This window comes from Rhynchophorus ferrugineus, unplaced genomic scaffold (genome assembly GCF_030347505.1).
Source record: "Rhynchophorus ferrugineus isolate W39M unplaced genomic scaffold, kcgeb_rfMv2 rfM8, whole genome shotgun sequence".
NCBI classification, from domain to species: domain Eukaryota; kingdom Metazoa; phylum Arthropoda; class Insecta; order Coleoptera; family Curculionidae; genus Rhynchophorus; species Rhynchophorus ferrugineus.
In genome coordinates, this window is record NW_027472587.1 from 21,538,769 (window position 1) to 21,552,923 (window position 14,155).

A 14,155-nucleotide genomic window follows, 5' to 3' on the forward strand; every position below is an offset into this window, starting at 1 on the left:
GCGCCGAAAACGGTGAACGCAGTGGACGCCCAAAAGAAGTTGTTACCGAAGAAAACAAAAAATCCACAAAATGATTTTGAATGACCATAAATTGAAACTGAATGAAATAGCAGACACTCTAAGTATATCAAATGAACGTGTACATCATATCATTCACGAATATTTGGGTATGAGAAACCTCTGTGCAAAGTGGGTGCCCACATTTGACCCAAAACAACGACGAGTTGATGATTTGGAACAGTGTTTGAATATGATCAAGCGTAATTAACGCGAGCTTTGCGTCGATATGTGACAATGGATGAAACTCACTCAGACGTCCAATCGATAGTCATCCGAGTGGATTGCACACGATGAAACCGCTCCAAAGTGCGGGAAGACGCAACAGTCGGCTGGTAAAGTTATGGGGGTCTGTATTTTGGGTTGCGCATGGAATAATTTTCATTGACTACCTTGAAAAAGGAAGGACCATCAACAGTGACTATTACGTAGCGTTATTGTATCGTTTAAAGGACGAAATCGCCGAAAACGGCCGGATTTGAAGAAAAAGAAGGTGCTGCTTCACCAAAACAATGCATTGTATCACAAGTCAGTGAAAACAAAGGCGAAAATCCATGAATTGGGCTTCGAATTGCTTGCTTATTCAACGTATTCTCCAAATCTGGCCCACTGCGGCTATTTCATGTTCTTAGATCTCAAAAGAATGCTCGCTGGGAAGAAATTTTCGTCAAATGAAGAGGTGATCGCTGGAGCTGAGGCCTATTTTGAAGCAAAGGACAAATCGTACTGCAAAAATGGTGTCGAAAAGTTGGAGGGTGCTATAATCAGTTTATCACCCTCGAAGGGAATTATGTTGAATAAAAAAAAACTAATTTTGGTAAAAAAATGTGTTTTACTACGGTAGGCCGGGGACTTTTCAATTGAATTGTTGAATGATCTGAACTTGGATCAAAATTTTCAAAGTTAAAGACTTCCATATAGTCGGATGTATCGGCTTGATCGATAATAATCGATAACGTTTTTTTTTGGTTAAAGTTTGAATTTTTAAATAATCGAACCCTTAAATATTAATGAAGGAGAAATGAAATTATTATTGATAAAATAACGGATAAATTAATACGACCTCCGACCACCACCGATAACGTGGACGAAAGGCAACAAAGCGAAACCGGGGAGATGGCAAACTGACGACCCCCCAAATACCGGGCGGTATCGTACAGATCGAAATTGAAAATACACACATACAGACGTTCTCCGGCGCTAATATTTACCGAGGCGGTCGTGGTTCCGGCGCGAAGAATCGATTTTAAATATTCAACATCGACCGGATTGGAAAACTCCGAAGATATTTTCGTAAATCGTTTATTTTTCCCGTTAAGGTTATTGTTTCTGCGAGTCGAACGGTATGTTATTCGTGAAAATCAGGTCTCATTTTGTGTTTTTACGTCTCTTAATAGTTGTTTTATTGAAATGCGTGTTGTTTTGGAAGTCGGTAATGTTGGCGTATCGTCATTGACGATTGAATGATCGATCATTGTCAAAACTCACCGGTAAAAAATCAATTATTTTATTCTTGAGCTGGAAGAAAATTACAATTGTCAGTAGATACAAGCAATTATTGAAACCCAACAGGTCAACTGAAAAGTCCCCGGCCTACCATAGAAATACACATTTTTTGGTAAAATTAGTTTTTATAATACAACATAATTCCCTTCAAGGGTGGTACACTGATTCTAGCGACCCTCCAACTTTTCGACACCATTTTTGTAGTACAATTTGTCGTCTACTTCAAAATAGGCCTCAGTTTCGGCGATCACCTCTTCATTCGACGAAAATTTCTTCCCAGCGAGCATTCTTTTGAGATTTGAGAACAGGAAATAATCGCTGGGGGCCAGATCTGGAGAATACGTTGGATGAGGAAGTAATTCGAAGCCCAATTCATGGATTTTCGCCATCGTTTGCACTGACTTGCGATACAATGCATTGTCTTGGTGAAGCAGCACCTTCTGTTTCTTCAAATACGGCCGTTTTTCGGTGATTTCGTTCTTCAAACGGTCCAATAACGCTATGTAATAGTCGCCGTTGATGGTCCTTCCATTTTCAAGGTAGTAAATGAAAACTATTCCATGCGTATCCCAAAATACAGGCGCCATAACCTTGCCAGCCGACTGTTGCGTTTTCCCACACTTTGGAGCTGGTTCATCGGGTGCAGTCCACTCGGATGACTGTCGATTGAACTTCGGAGTGAAATGATGGAGCCATGATTCATCCATTGTCACACATCGACGCAAAAACTCAGGTTTATTGCACTTGATCATCTTCAAACACTGTCCCGAATCATCAACTCGTCGTTGTTTTTGGTCAAAAGTGAATTCGCGCGACGCCCACTTTGCACAGATCTTTCTCATACCCAAATACTCGTGAATGATATGATGTGCACGTCCAGTTGATATATTTAGTGTCTACTATTTCATTCAATTTCAATTTACGGTCATTCAAAATCATTTTGTGTATTTTTTAATTGTTTTCGTCGCTAACAACCTTTTTTGGGCGTTCACTTCGTTTATCGTCTTCGGTGCTCATTTCACCACGTCTAAACTTAGCATACCAATCCTTGATGGTTGATTCTCTTGGGGTAGTATCCGGATACTCGGCATCAAGCGAAGTTTTTGCTTCAACCCTATTTTTTCCCTTCAAAAAGCAATGTTGTATCAACACGCGAAATCCATTTTTTTTTCACAAAAGTTATTTCACTCAAAATGCTATAATTCACAAACTAATGATCCAATAGCTGTCAATACAGTAGTGTAATTTATACACGCATCTTTTGAGGGTTGGGGCTAACTAAAAAACATATGGATTTAATTCTAGTAGTGCCATCTATGTGTCAGGTCGGGCACTTTTCAATTGACCTGTTATATAGACATACGGGATTCAATTATGGCGATGTTGCGCGAAAACTAATATAAATACAATACGAGTCTTCCAGAACGAAATCCTGAGAAGTATTGTAGGTACATCGACTGATTATTTACATCGAGACCTTCAGACATCGACCCTTACAGAAGAAATCAAAGGAATTGTACGGAGAAATGAGAACATATTCCATTATCATGTCAATATCGAAGTAATGTAACTTTTGGAACTAGAACAGGTCACAGATTCGAAATAATCAAACCATTTCTGCTTGTGTAGTGTAGTGTAGTGAGGTACATTTAATAGAAAGTGAGAATATTAATTTATTTTCTATGCAAATAATACAAAATATATTTTTACGTGACAATACTACTCTTATTCGATTTTCATGCAAACTTGTCATATAAAGTAATACTTTAACTACTAAGCCGATTAATATATAGATATTCGCTGTAAACATCATAAAAGAAGAAGTAAAAAGAATTATTTCCCCAGTCCATTATAATCCAGAGTTCAAGGAATAAAAAACCTTCTTGTCCCCGCTACCATACTATAGAAATTCGTGAATTTTTTCTCCACATTCAGCTAATTTAAGTTTATTAATTTACCGACATGGTCCCGCAAATAAAACCCGGATTCCCCGCGTAAATAGTTCCGAAATTCAATGGCGAAACAAGCCGGAGTCCCGGAAGATAAAGTCGCCCTCCTGGGATCGCGGGGGGACGTATCTGTTATTTCCCTCCGATTCCCGAAGGACGGGTCCGGGACCGTCGGTTTTTTCTCTCCTCCATCTCGCTCCTTACGTGTGCGTGTCTGTTGCAGGATTCAGCCGGGTGAAGCGACAGGACGACTCGCAATCCTATCCGGAGGGCGAGAACGAGATAGAGCCGCTGATAATCGATCGGGGACCGTACTTCGACAAGTCGGTGTCGAAGAACGTCACGGCCCTGGTGGGCAAGACCACTTACCTTGGCTGTAGGGTCAGGAATTTGGGAAACAGAACGGTAAGTAAATAAAGGGCGACCGGGGTACGGGGCGAGTGAGCAACGACGGTTTTTATTCGGCGCCCTCGGGCCGAAAGGGACCAAAGGATCTGGCATAGTTTGCTTTATCACGTAATTTCCCGAAAAGAAACAACAACAAAGGGTGATAGAGTCATTTGTTTGCGCCTGTTTTGGGGGATATTTCGGGGTGTATCCGAAACAGAGAAGCAGGAGGTGTAGAACAATGCTAATTTGTTTTATCCAGTCTGATATTTGTTAGAGAAAGCGTATAGTTAGATCTAAAAGTCACTTTATCTTATTTATTATACAATTCTAGTTGTTTCTCATTTTCATTATAATAATATATAATCACTTAAAACTCAATAGTGCTGTGTGTTCATTTTTTTTTATACTACTATGATTCAGCTCCCCTGAAAGTCATTTATAATGACTGTTAGCATACGTTTTTGAGGTTATTATCATTCTTAAGATGTGGTGTAAATACAATTTTCATTGTATACCTCAGAAACAAAAAGTTCTATTAAAAAAACTATTCGATCCAACGTAAAATTGTTTATAATCCCATTAACCTGAAATTGAAGAAAATTATAGCAAAAAATGAAAATGACAAGATGCCACAAATTTTCAGGACTTACCTCTTACCTCTGGGATAAAAATAAAGCTGCTGAACATATACATTTGGGGACGAGAAAACGAAAATCCATGTAAAATTATTTTAGAATTTATAGTTGCAAAGATATGTGACATTTTTTAAAAATTTATTTATTATATTGTCACTAGTCGTTGCCGACTAACCTACAATTTGTCTTTATGATAACTTAAATCCAGGTATATATCTAGGAGGACCCATCGTCATTATATTATTTACATTAGTTTTTTCCAAACATAAATTACGTATGTCCATATAGGTTTCAATAATTGCTTTTTTTTAATAGCAATTTATTATGTACTGATAGTTTTGGTTATCTTCCAATTGACAAATAGATTTTTCTATATTTTAATGCAAGTTCTTTCTTTTCCCTTTTCCATGTTCCTTCCAGCATCAAGCATCATTCCGAGATACTTAACCTTGTTGTTATATGAAATGATAGTATGTGCCATACATACAAATCCACTCATTCAATTTTATTTTTTCATTACATAACTTAAAAACTAATAAATGTATTAAAATTGTTATACTACCATATGATTCAGTATAAAATTATTTATAATCCCTGCAACTTTCATTAACCTCCAATTATTTAAGGTAAATAAATAAATAACAATGATTAAAACACATATTCAATCGTATTGGGATTTAACAAATATTCATGGAAAATTTTATAGTAACCTGCTCAAGATTATGGAAATACTTTTTCCGGTCACTGAAATCAACCTCGCACCAAGATTGGGGGTACCATTTTTATCTGCAAGACATACAATATAAATTTTATTCAGCTATTACTTCAGCCCTTTTCTTCTTCAGATTCATGAATGTTAGCTTTGAATAAATAATGACATGAAATAAATTTTGTTAATTATTAACTTATATATAATTAAACATACAATTACTAAGTTAACACCTAAGTTATTTTCAATTTGCTAGAATTTGTTAAAATGGCTATCTACGAATCTTTTTGGTTGTATCTATTCTATAAAAGTAATTAAATTATTAGTCATTAAATCACTTTACGAAACATGAAGTTATTACCTATTTTATTTTAAATAGAAAGGTATGATTTCTTTCCTCTTTGCTCTACTCTTCTACCTTGAGTGTACTAACCGTTAGATCATTAGGGTATCGTTCACAATTATTATTATGTGTTTTTATGAAACGATTTAAATTGACTCTTGTCAGTACATCTATCCTTTTTAAGAGTATTATTTTCTACCTCTCTAGCATTCTGCAAAATCCTATCAACCGTTACACCTGCCAGGCCAATTGACACCTTTGATTTTATTCTCTTCAGCTTTTGTCAATTTTTTGTAACAAATCTCATATTTATACATGTGCATGTGCCTCAATATATTCAATCGATACTTCGCCTAAAATAGATGTTATTACTAAAACATGTAACGACTAAAATATAGTTCTGATTGTTACCAGTGAACGCAATTTTTGCTATTATTCTTGATGGACAAACTCCATTAATTAATTGACTAACTCTAGGTCTGTATTTTCATAACGTTAGCTGAAATAATGGATTATACCGACGAATATGTTGTCTTGTTGAATAACTGAAGGAATAATTTAAATAAAATCAATTAAAAAATCAAAGGGTACTTACTTTTGGCTTATATTTTTTAAACGAATTGTTACGGTTTTTTTATTAAATTCCCACGGCCATCTATCCCAATCGGAAGCAGCTGTGATGCAGACGGTCACATGGTGATAATTCCCTATTGCTAATTACGATTTTACACAGTTTCCGACAAAAAAAATTGTAAGCAAACCAAGTTCAATTTATGTCATCTCAATGTAATTTTGATTTTGAGAAGTCAGTATTAATATGATCTTTTTATGATTCTTTTCATTTCTATGTTATACTGAACATTCGTTTATTGTTTTCCATCATGACAAATATTGTTTGTGAACAATCAAATCCGAAAACTTTAAAGGCTTAACACGAATAATCGAATGTTTACGCTGCCTGTTTACTTGTCCGTTTCAAAAGCAACAACAGAAAAAACAGAAATCGTAATAATTTGCGTTCAAAAATTTCGATGCAGTCGCGAGGGAGAGCAAGAGGAAGAGAGGGAGAGGGATAGAGAGAGGCGTCCGTGCTGCAGCCGTGGAATTTCCTATTTGTACTGCGGGAATGCCGATGGATTTTTATTACAAGGCCGACGGGTCCAAGTCCCATCGATAGAAATCGAACGAACGTTTTGGAAAATCCGGAAATTTTATCGGTGTTCGGTTTAATTGAAGTTCTGCGTGTTTACTCGAATGATATGAAACTTTCACGGTCGTTTGTTGCGCTATTATTGCAGGAAATGTTACGATTTTTAGGCGACTGTTCGGGAAAAGGGTAGAAATTATATCGGCAATCGATGTGTTGGATGTTTTTTTTAAGTTTCTGTTAAATACAACTTCTTCTTGGAATTGTTAATGACGAAAACGTTTCCTGGCTGTGTATTTATATTTAATTAAAATGTATGAGAGTCAAAAACGTGTTATGTGGTGCTTTTATTGCCGTTTGCAATTCGTCCGTTGTTGGCTAATCATCAGGAAATGATATTTTTGGAATATCTGTGTCTGGAAGTGCTAAACTCTCTGGTAGATCACGATTATAGAGTTAAACGAGAAAAGCTGAGGAACCTCAACGTTGATATGCTGATGGCATAGTCCTTAATAACTTTGTCGACTTCGAAGTTTCTACCTTCAGTTCCTTACGCGGATTATCATTACGAATATACCATGAAACATCAACCATACGTTATTTTGCAATATTTGTACGATATTTCTATTACTTTGGCTGGTATAACTCTAGAGTCGAATACCATAAATCCACTTTAGCATCAAGGGTCACGATATATGGCTGTACTTTCATACATGTACTACTTATTGGTTTACATATACTAGTTTGAGCTTGATTCACGATTTTTATTTTGAAACGATAAAAAATAAATGTATATGGTCGTTATTTCGCCTGGAGAGCTTACAGTTATGGTAAAATTATGTTTGTGTATCGCCTGTACCTTCGTCCACCAGTTTGTCTCTGAAGTATGAAATTGCACTGTTTCTATGGCAATCTCCATGGTATCCCTTTACAGAATAGTTTTCCAAATTTCGGTAACCCCAGACAGCTAAGTAACTGAGATACTGCAATCCATTTTTGGTGGCTGTTTACCCTGTCAGCTTCTGTCCAAATTCCGTTAAGCTATGTCAATTCACAGCAACTCCATTCCGATTTTGGTGGCCTTACACCTGGAAGTGTGATGTGTCTGCCTGGAGGCCACGGATTAGGGATGTTTTTTTAAAGCCTAATACTTCTTATTTGGAACAGTTTATGGCTAGCGGTCTTTGAGCAGCTTCAATCCACCTTTAGTGACTTGCTTCAGCTGCAGTAATTTTGAAGAAAATCCACTTAACTGCACCAAGAAGTGCTTCGAGCAAGTGCCGAACAACGCCAACCTGTCTTCTCGATTATTAATTTTATTACGATTATTACAAAAGAGAATAGTCTCATGAATCTACAGTTGGAAGATACACGTAGCGCAGTCCAGTTATAACATGGGAAAGTCCATTTAATACACGATCTATTAATTAACTTTAAAAACTTATTTATTCAAGGAAATGAGAGGCAAGTGATTGAAAGGCGATATAAATCGACATTGAGTATAAAAACGGACCAACCAGTCTTACTCGTTCACAATTCAGTTATTCAGTAGTCTATGCTATATTGTGTAACATACTAGCGACCCGCCCCGGCTTCGCACGGGTGCAATGCTGATACTAAATTAAATACACTACAGAAAAAATATGAACGTTGTATATAAAAACATAGCGGCCCGCTCCGACTTTGCACGGGCATAAAATATATATGCCTATGTCACTCAATGAAAACATGATTAAAATCGATCCAGTATTTTTGGTTCATTCATTACTGCCCTTGGCCTGCACGCATTAAATTTGGAGTAAAACAATTCCTCTTCCACTATACTTACTATGAAGATTGTCTGCTATCTTTGGAATATCTAAATTCATACAATTCTTATTACATTACACATTTTTAAACGCAAATTTTAAATTTGTAATATCTCCGAAAATATTTGTTTAATTTACATGCTGTAAGGAACCATATTGATCTATATTAATTGCACACTGTATTTAAGGTACTTAATTCGATAAGGATTAATGCCGTATTGCTTAAAATAGCTTCGTAAATAAGCCATTTTCTCACGTAAAAAGTAAACAATAAAAATGGTTAATGTGGGTTATCCCTAAAAGATAAACATATACCATCGCAGACTTTTTTGTAGACCTTTTTATGGTGTACAATACTGTAGTACATTAATTTGATCTAACTCGTAGGGTTAGGCAGCGTTTTTGCTAATTGCTAAATAAGCCTAAAAAAATAGGTTAATTTACGACATCACGTTAGAAACCTCTAAAATTAGCAATGTTGCCTTAGTATATTATGCATGTATTATACATATAAACCTTCCTCTTGAATCACTCTATCTATTGAAAAAAACCGCATCAAAATCCGTTGCGTAGTTTTAAAGATTTAAGCGCACATAGGGATATAGGGACAGAAAAGGCGACTTTGTTTTATACTATGTAGTGATTTAGTTAATCAAAATGTAGCATCTTCCACTCAAAAGACCGATTTCGTTTTTTTCCACGCTGATTGAATTTTTTTAGATTCGTAAATATGTGTCAATAGCACCTGAATCATTTCTGTGCTCAGTTGCACCACTCCAGTGGTCTTACCGTGCTTTAATGCTTTTATTGCTGTTTACAATTCGTCCATTGTTGACTTGTCACCAGGAAATTAAGTTTCTGGGATATTAATTTTTGGCGGTAATCATGATTGTAGAGTTACATGAAGAACTCTCTCCATCATTCCAGACCAAATCAGAAGCCAGATCATTCCAGTAAATTTTTTTCCTAACTCTATTTTTTTCTTATTTCTTAATAATCAATTTGTTGGTTAAAACTCATATATTTATTAAACGACAATAAATTAACAAAGTATTTCTAAATACCTCAAAATTAATTAATGCTGATGTAGTTTTATCGATTATTTTTTGTGACAGAAATGTTTTTATATAAAAAAAGTATCAAAAGGAAGGAAATATTGTATTATAAAAAATATTTACAGCCACGCGTTAATACAGAAAAATCGGCGACCATAATTAACACTTTCCGCCGCTCATAACTCTTTTATTTACCATCCCATAAAATCCGATCCCGCCCCGTCCCTCCACCGACAGCAAACATATTAATTCCGAATACACATCGGATATCCTCCCCTACACGCGCGGAACCAAAGAGGCCTCGTTCAGGAACAAAAAAAAAACAAAGCCCGGTTTCTACTCGGGCGACGATCCGGAGAACTTTGGTTCGTTCAACTTTCGGAACCGTAAAAAGTCCCATTCCCCCTCCCGACCGTAAAAAGAAACAAAACTTCGACCGTATAACGGCCGCCCCTGATTGCAGAGAAAATTTTACTGCCTCCTCCGCTTCTTGTTTTTTTATTAAATTTTTGACCATTCCGTCAACTTATATCGTGACGAGGGCGAGGCGATATACAGAGTGTCCGAATGTCGAGATAAAATGAGAACAATCGAAGAAAAGTATAAAGTTATTCAATGAAGCCATACTAGGAAGTGTTTGAAAGGTTATAGCACAAATAATGTTATAACAGGTCAATTGAAAAGTCCTCGGCCTACCATAGTAAAACACGGGTTTTTTTTGGCAAAATTAGTTTTTTCATTCAACATAATTCCCTTCAAGGATGATACATCGATTATAGCGACCCTCCAACTTTTCGATACCATTTTTGTAGTACGATTGATTCTTTGCTTCAAAATAGGCCTCAGTTTCGGCGATCACCTCTTCATTCGACGAAAATTTCTTCCCAGCGAGCATTATTTTGAGATCTGAGAACGGGAAATAGTCGCTGGGGACGAGACGGTGGATGAGGAAGCAATTCGAAGCCCAATTCATGGATTTTTGCTCTCGTTTTCAATGACTTGTGACATTGTGCTTTGTCTTGGTGAAGCAGCACATTTTTTTCTTGTAATAGTCGCTCTTGATATAAGTGTGACTTCCTTTTTCAAGGTAGTCAATGAAAATTATTCCATGCGCATCCCAAAATACAGGCGCCATAACCTTGCCAGCCGACTGTTGCGTTTTCTCACGCTTTGGATCGGGTTCATCATGTGCAGTCCACTCGGATGACTGTCAATTGGACTTCGGAGTTTCATTCATTGTTACATATAGACGCAAAAACTCGGATTTATTATGCTTAATTTCATCTTCAAACACTGCTCCGAATCATCAACTCGTTGTTTTTTTTGCTCAAAAATGAATGATATGATGTACACGTTCAATTTATATCTTTAGACTGTCTGTTATTTTAGTCAATTTCATTTTACAGTCATTCAAAATCATTTTCTGGATTTTTTTAATGTTTTCGTCGGTAACAACCTCTTTTGGGCGTCCACTGCGTTCATCGTCTTCGGTGCTCATCTCACCACGTCTAAACTTAGCATACTAATCCTTGATGGTTGATTCTTCAGGGGCAGTTTTGCTTCAACTGTATTTTCCCCTTCAAACAGTAATATTTTATCAACACGCGAAATTCTTCTTATCAATTTTTTTCACAATAACAAAAGTTGTTTCACTGAAAATGCTATAATTCACAAACTAATAATCCGATAGCTGTCAAATTTATACACGCATCTTTTGAGGATTAGGGCTAATTAAAAAAGAGATGGATTTTATTCTAGTAGCGGCATCTATATGCCAGCCCGGAGACTTTTCAATTGACGTGTAATTCCGACATGACGACTAGAACTGTGAAATTTGATAATCTGGTTCAGCTGATTTGGTAATATGTAAAAAAAAATCTTTCTCCCTAACCAATTCTATTTCACTACATAGTATAAAACAAAGTCGCCTTTTCTGTCCCTATATCCCCATGTGCGCTTAAATCTTTAAAACTACGCAACGGATTTTGATGCGGTTTTTTTCAATAGTTAGAGTGATTCAAGAGGAAGGTTCATATGTATAATACATGCATAATATACTAAGGCAACATTGCTAATTTTAGAGGTTTCTAACGTGATGTCGTAAATTAACCTATTTTTTAGGCTTATTTAGCAATTAGCAAAAACGCTGCCTAACCCTACGAGTTAGATCAAATTATTGTACTACAGTATTGTACACCATAAAAAGGTCTACAAAAAAGTCCGCGATGGTATATGTTTATCTTTTAGGGATAACCCACATTAACCATTTTTATTGTTTACTTTTTACGTGAGAAAATGGCTTATTTACGAAGCTATTTTAAGCAATACGGCATTAATCCTTATCGAATTAAGTACCTTAAATACAGTGTGCAATTAATATAGATCAATATGGTTCCTTACAGCATGTAAATTAAACAAATATTTTCGGAGATATTACAAATTTAAAATTTGCGTTTAAAAATGTGTAATGTAATAAGAATTGTATGAATTTAGATATTCCAAAGATAGCAGACAATCTTCATAGTAAGTATAGTGGAAGAGGAATTGTTTTACTCCAAATTTAATGCGTGCAGGCCAAGGGCAGTAATGAATGAACCAAAAATACTGGATCGATTTTAATCATGTTTTCATTGAGTGTCATAGGCATATATATTTTATGCCCGTGCAAAGTCGGAGCGGGCCGCTATGTTTTTATATACAACGTTCATATTTTTTCTGTAGTGTATTTAATTTAGTATCAGCATTGCACCCGTGCGAAGCCGGGGCGGGTCGCTAGTATATTATAAAAAGTGAAGAATGATATAGTTATTGATGAGTTATATGATTAATAAATAACGAACAGCATAGTTCGAAGTAAAACAAACTGGGGATTAATAAACGTCAAAGATATTACTGCAAATGGAGGGGAAGCGACGAAGCAATTCGCGTCGTGATTCCCGCTGCAACGTTTATCTCTTGAGCAGGTGATAAAATTAATGGACAAAACTTCGCGTGAAATTGCAGCCGAAACTAAAGCTGCCGGATGGAGCGGCAGACGACGTCGCCGCCACCGCCGGGAGGTCGAAGAATAAATAATGGACCCGGGTAGTAAACGGGGCTAGTCAGGAAAATCAAAATACCGTGGAGATTTCACTCGCGTGTGCCGCTTTTCTTCTCCCTCGTTATTGATGGATTTGAACGGGTACAATGGGGGAGTTTCTCGCTCGGTTTTCTTGTTTTTATACATAATTTCTAGGTCTGTTAATTAATCTTCGGAAGGTTTATTTTACGTCGCACCGAGTGAAGGTTTTTTTGAACTTTTTTATTTGCATATTTACCTCTAAACTATTTAATTTAATTTATTACGTGTATGGGGCCACCAAATATTGTTACATACAAATGGAGGAAAAATTAAATTACTAAATAACTTTCAAGTCATATATCCCTAATAATAATACTGTCTGATAATTTCTTCTCTTCCATAACGTTAAATAAAACGAGTTTTTTTGTCAAATTACTATAAATAAATAAAGACAGTATACAATTTTTAAATCATATTTATTTATTTATAAACATAGTAATATATATATACAAATAAACAATGAGTCAACATAGCTCAGGTTTAAGTGGTAAATAAAAAAATGAGTCACATATTCTGAAAGAAAAAGATGTGTGTAAAATTTCATAACGTTTGGTTAATAACTCTAAGAGCTAGAATCTACACAAATTCGAAAAACATATAAACATATTTATATACAATAGTAAGTTTACGGCAGTAATTAATTAAATCAAACAACTTACTAATTAATCAGCTATCCCAGCATCATATTGCAGTCCCATCAGCTTCATATGTATAATTTTCGGCTTGATGCTGTTCTTTGAGAGCTCTTCTAGCTTCTTTACAGTTCTGAGAGCTGCGTTGATTGTCAACTTCTTGGGCATAATTGAAACTTCCGCTACTAATGGTAATATCAAGCTTGCTTAAAGTGGTTCGTTCGAAATATGAAGACCTCGACGACTTCTTTTCTTCTTCTTTTTTCACTTTTGTTCAATCTCACTACAGTTTTTTGACTGCCAATTTACATGTCGATTTCCGTGAAATGATCTTTTACGTAGGTCTAGTACTACGGCTTGAACCACCATGCTCGTTTTTCGGATACGAAGACATATTTTGTATAAATGAAATTCGCGCTATGAAAGTTCAGTTAGAATTGATTTTAAAATGTAAGTTTCTTTGCCGTGGCACTCATACTTGTAGACATCTATACAATACATTTTTATTGTTAAAAGGAACAAAGAATCCTTGGAATCCTTGAGAAGAATGGTTTGGAATTTTACTTTGAAATTTTCAGAACATATTCCTGAATAGTTGTATTATCGATTTATGAAACAAAAATATTGATTTTTCTGAAGCCTCCACACCTCTGTCCCCCGAAACGGAAGCGGCGTCCTGTCGATGATGATGATGAAGATCAATCTTTACAGTTTGTATCAAAAATCACAGGCTTCAAAACATATTTAAACTAATTATATTTGGCAATAGTTTGATTAAATCTACCTGATCCACGTCACCCCCT

General features: G+C 35.8%; 2 protein-coding genes across 2 annotated transcripts in view; one reads left to right on the top strand and one right to left on the bottom strand.

The window, feature by feature from the left end:
* The window catches only part of Cpap1-e (cuticular protein analogous to peritrophins 1-E), a 290,785-nt gene that overhangs the window by 42,042 nt on the left and 234,588 nt on the right, over positions 1-14,155 (bottom strand). The gene's annotated exons all lie outside the window — the stretch shown is intronic.
* Positions 1-14,155, top strand: part of LOC143201774 (protein amalgam) — a 183,093-nt gene that overhangs the window by 28,132 nt on the left and 140,806 nt on the right. Inside the window, exon 2 of the mRNA XM_076413027.1 lies at positions 3,736-3,917. Within this exon, the coding sequence (XP_076269142.1) occupies positions 3,736-3,917 (182 nt within the window). The remainder of the gene's footprint in view (positions 1-3,735; positions 3,918-14,155) is intronic.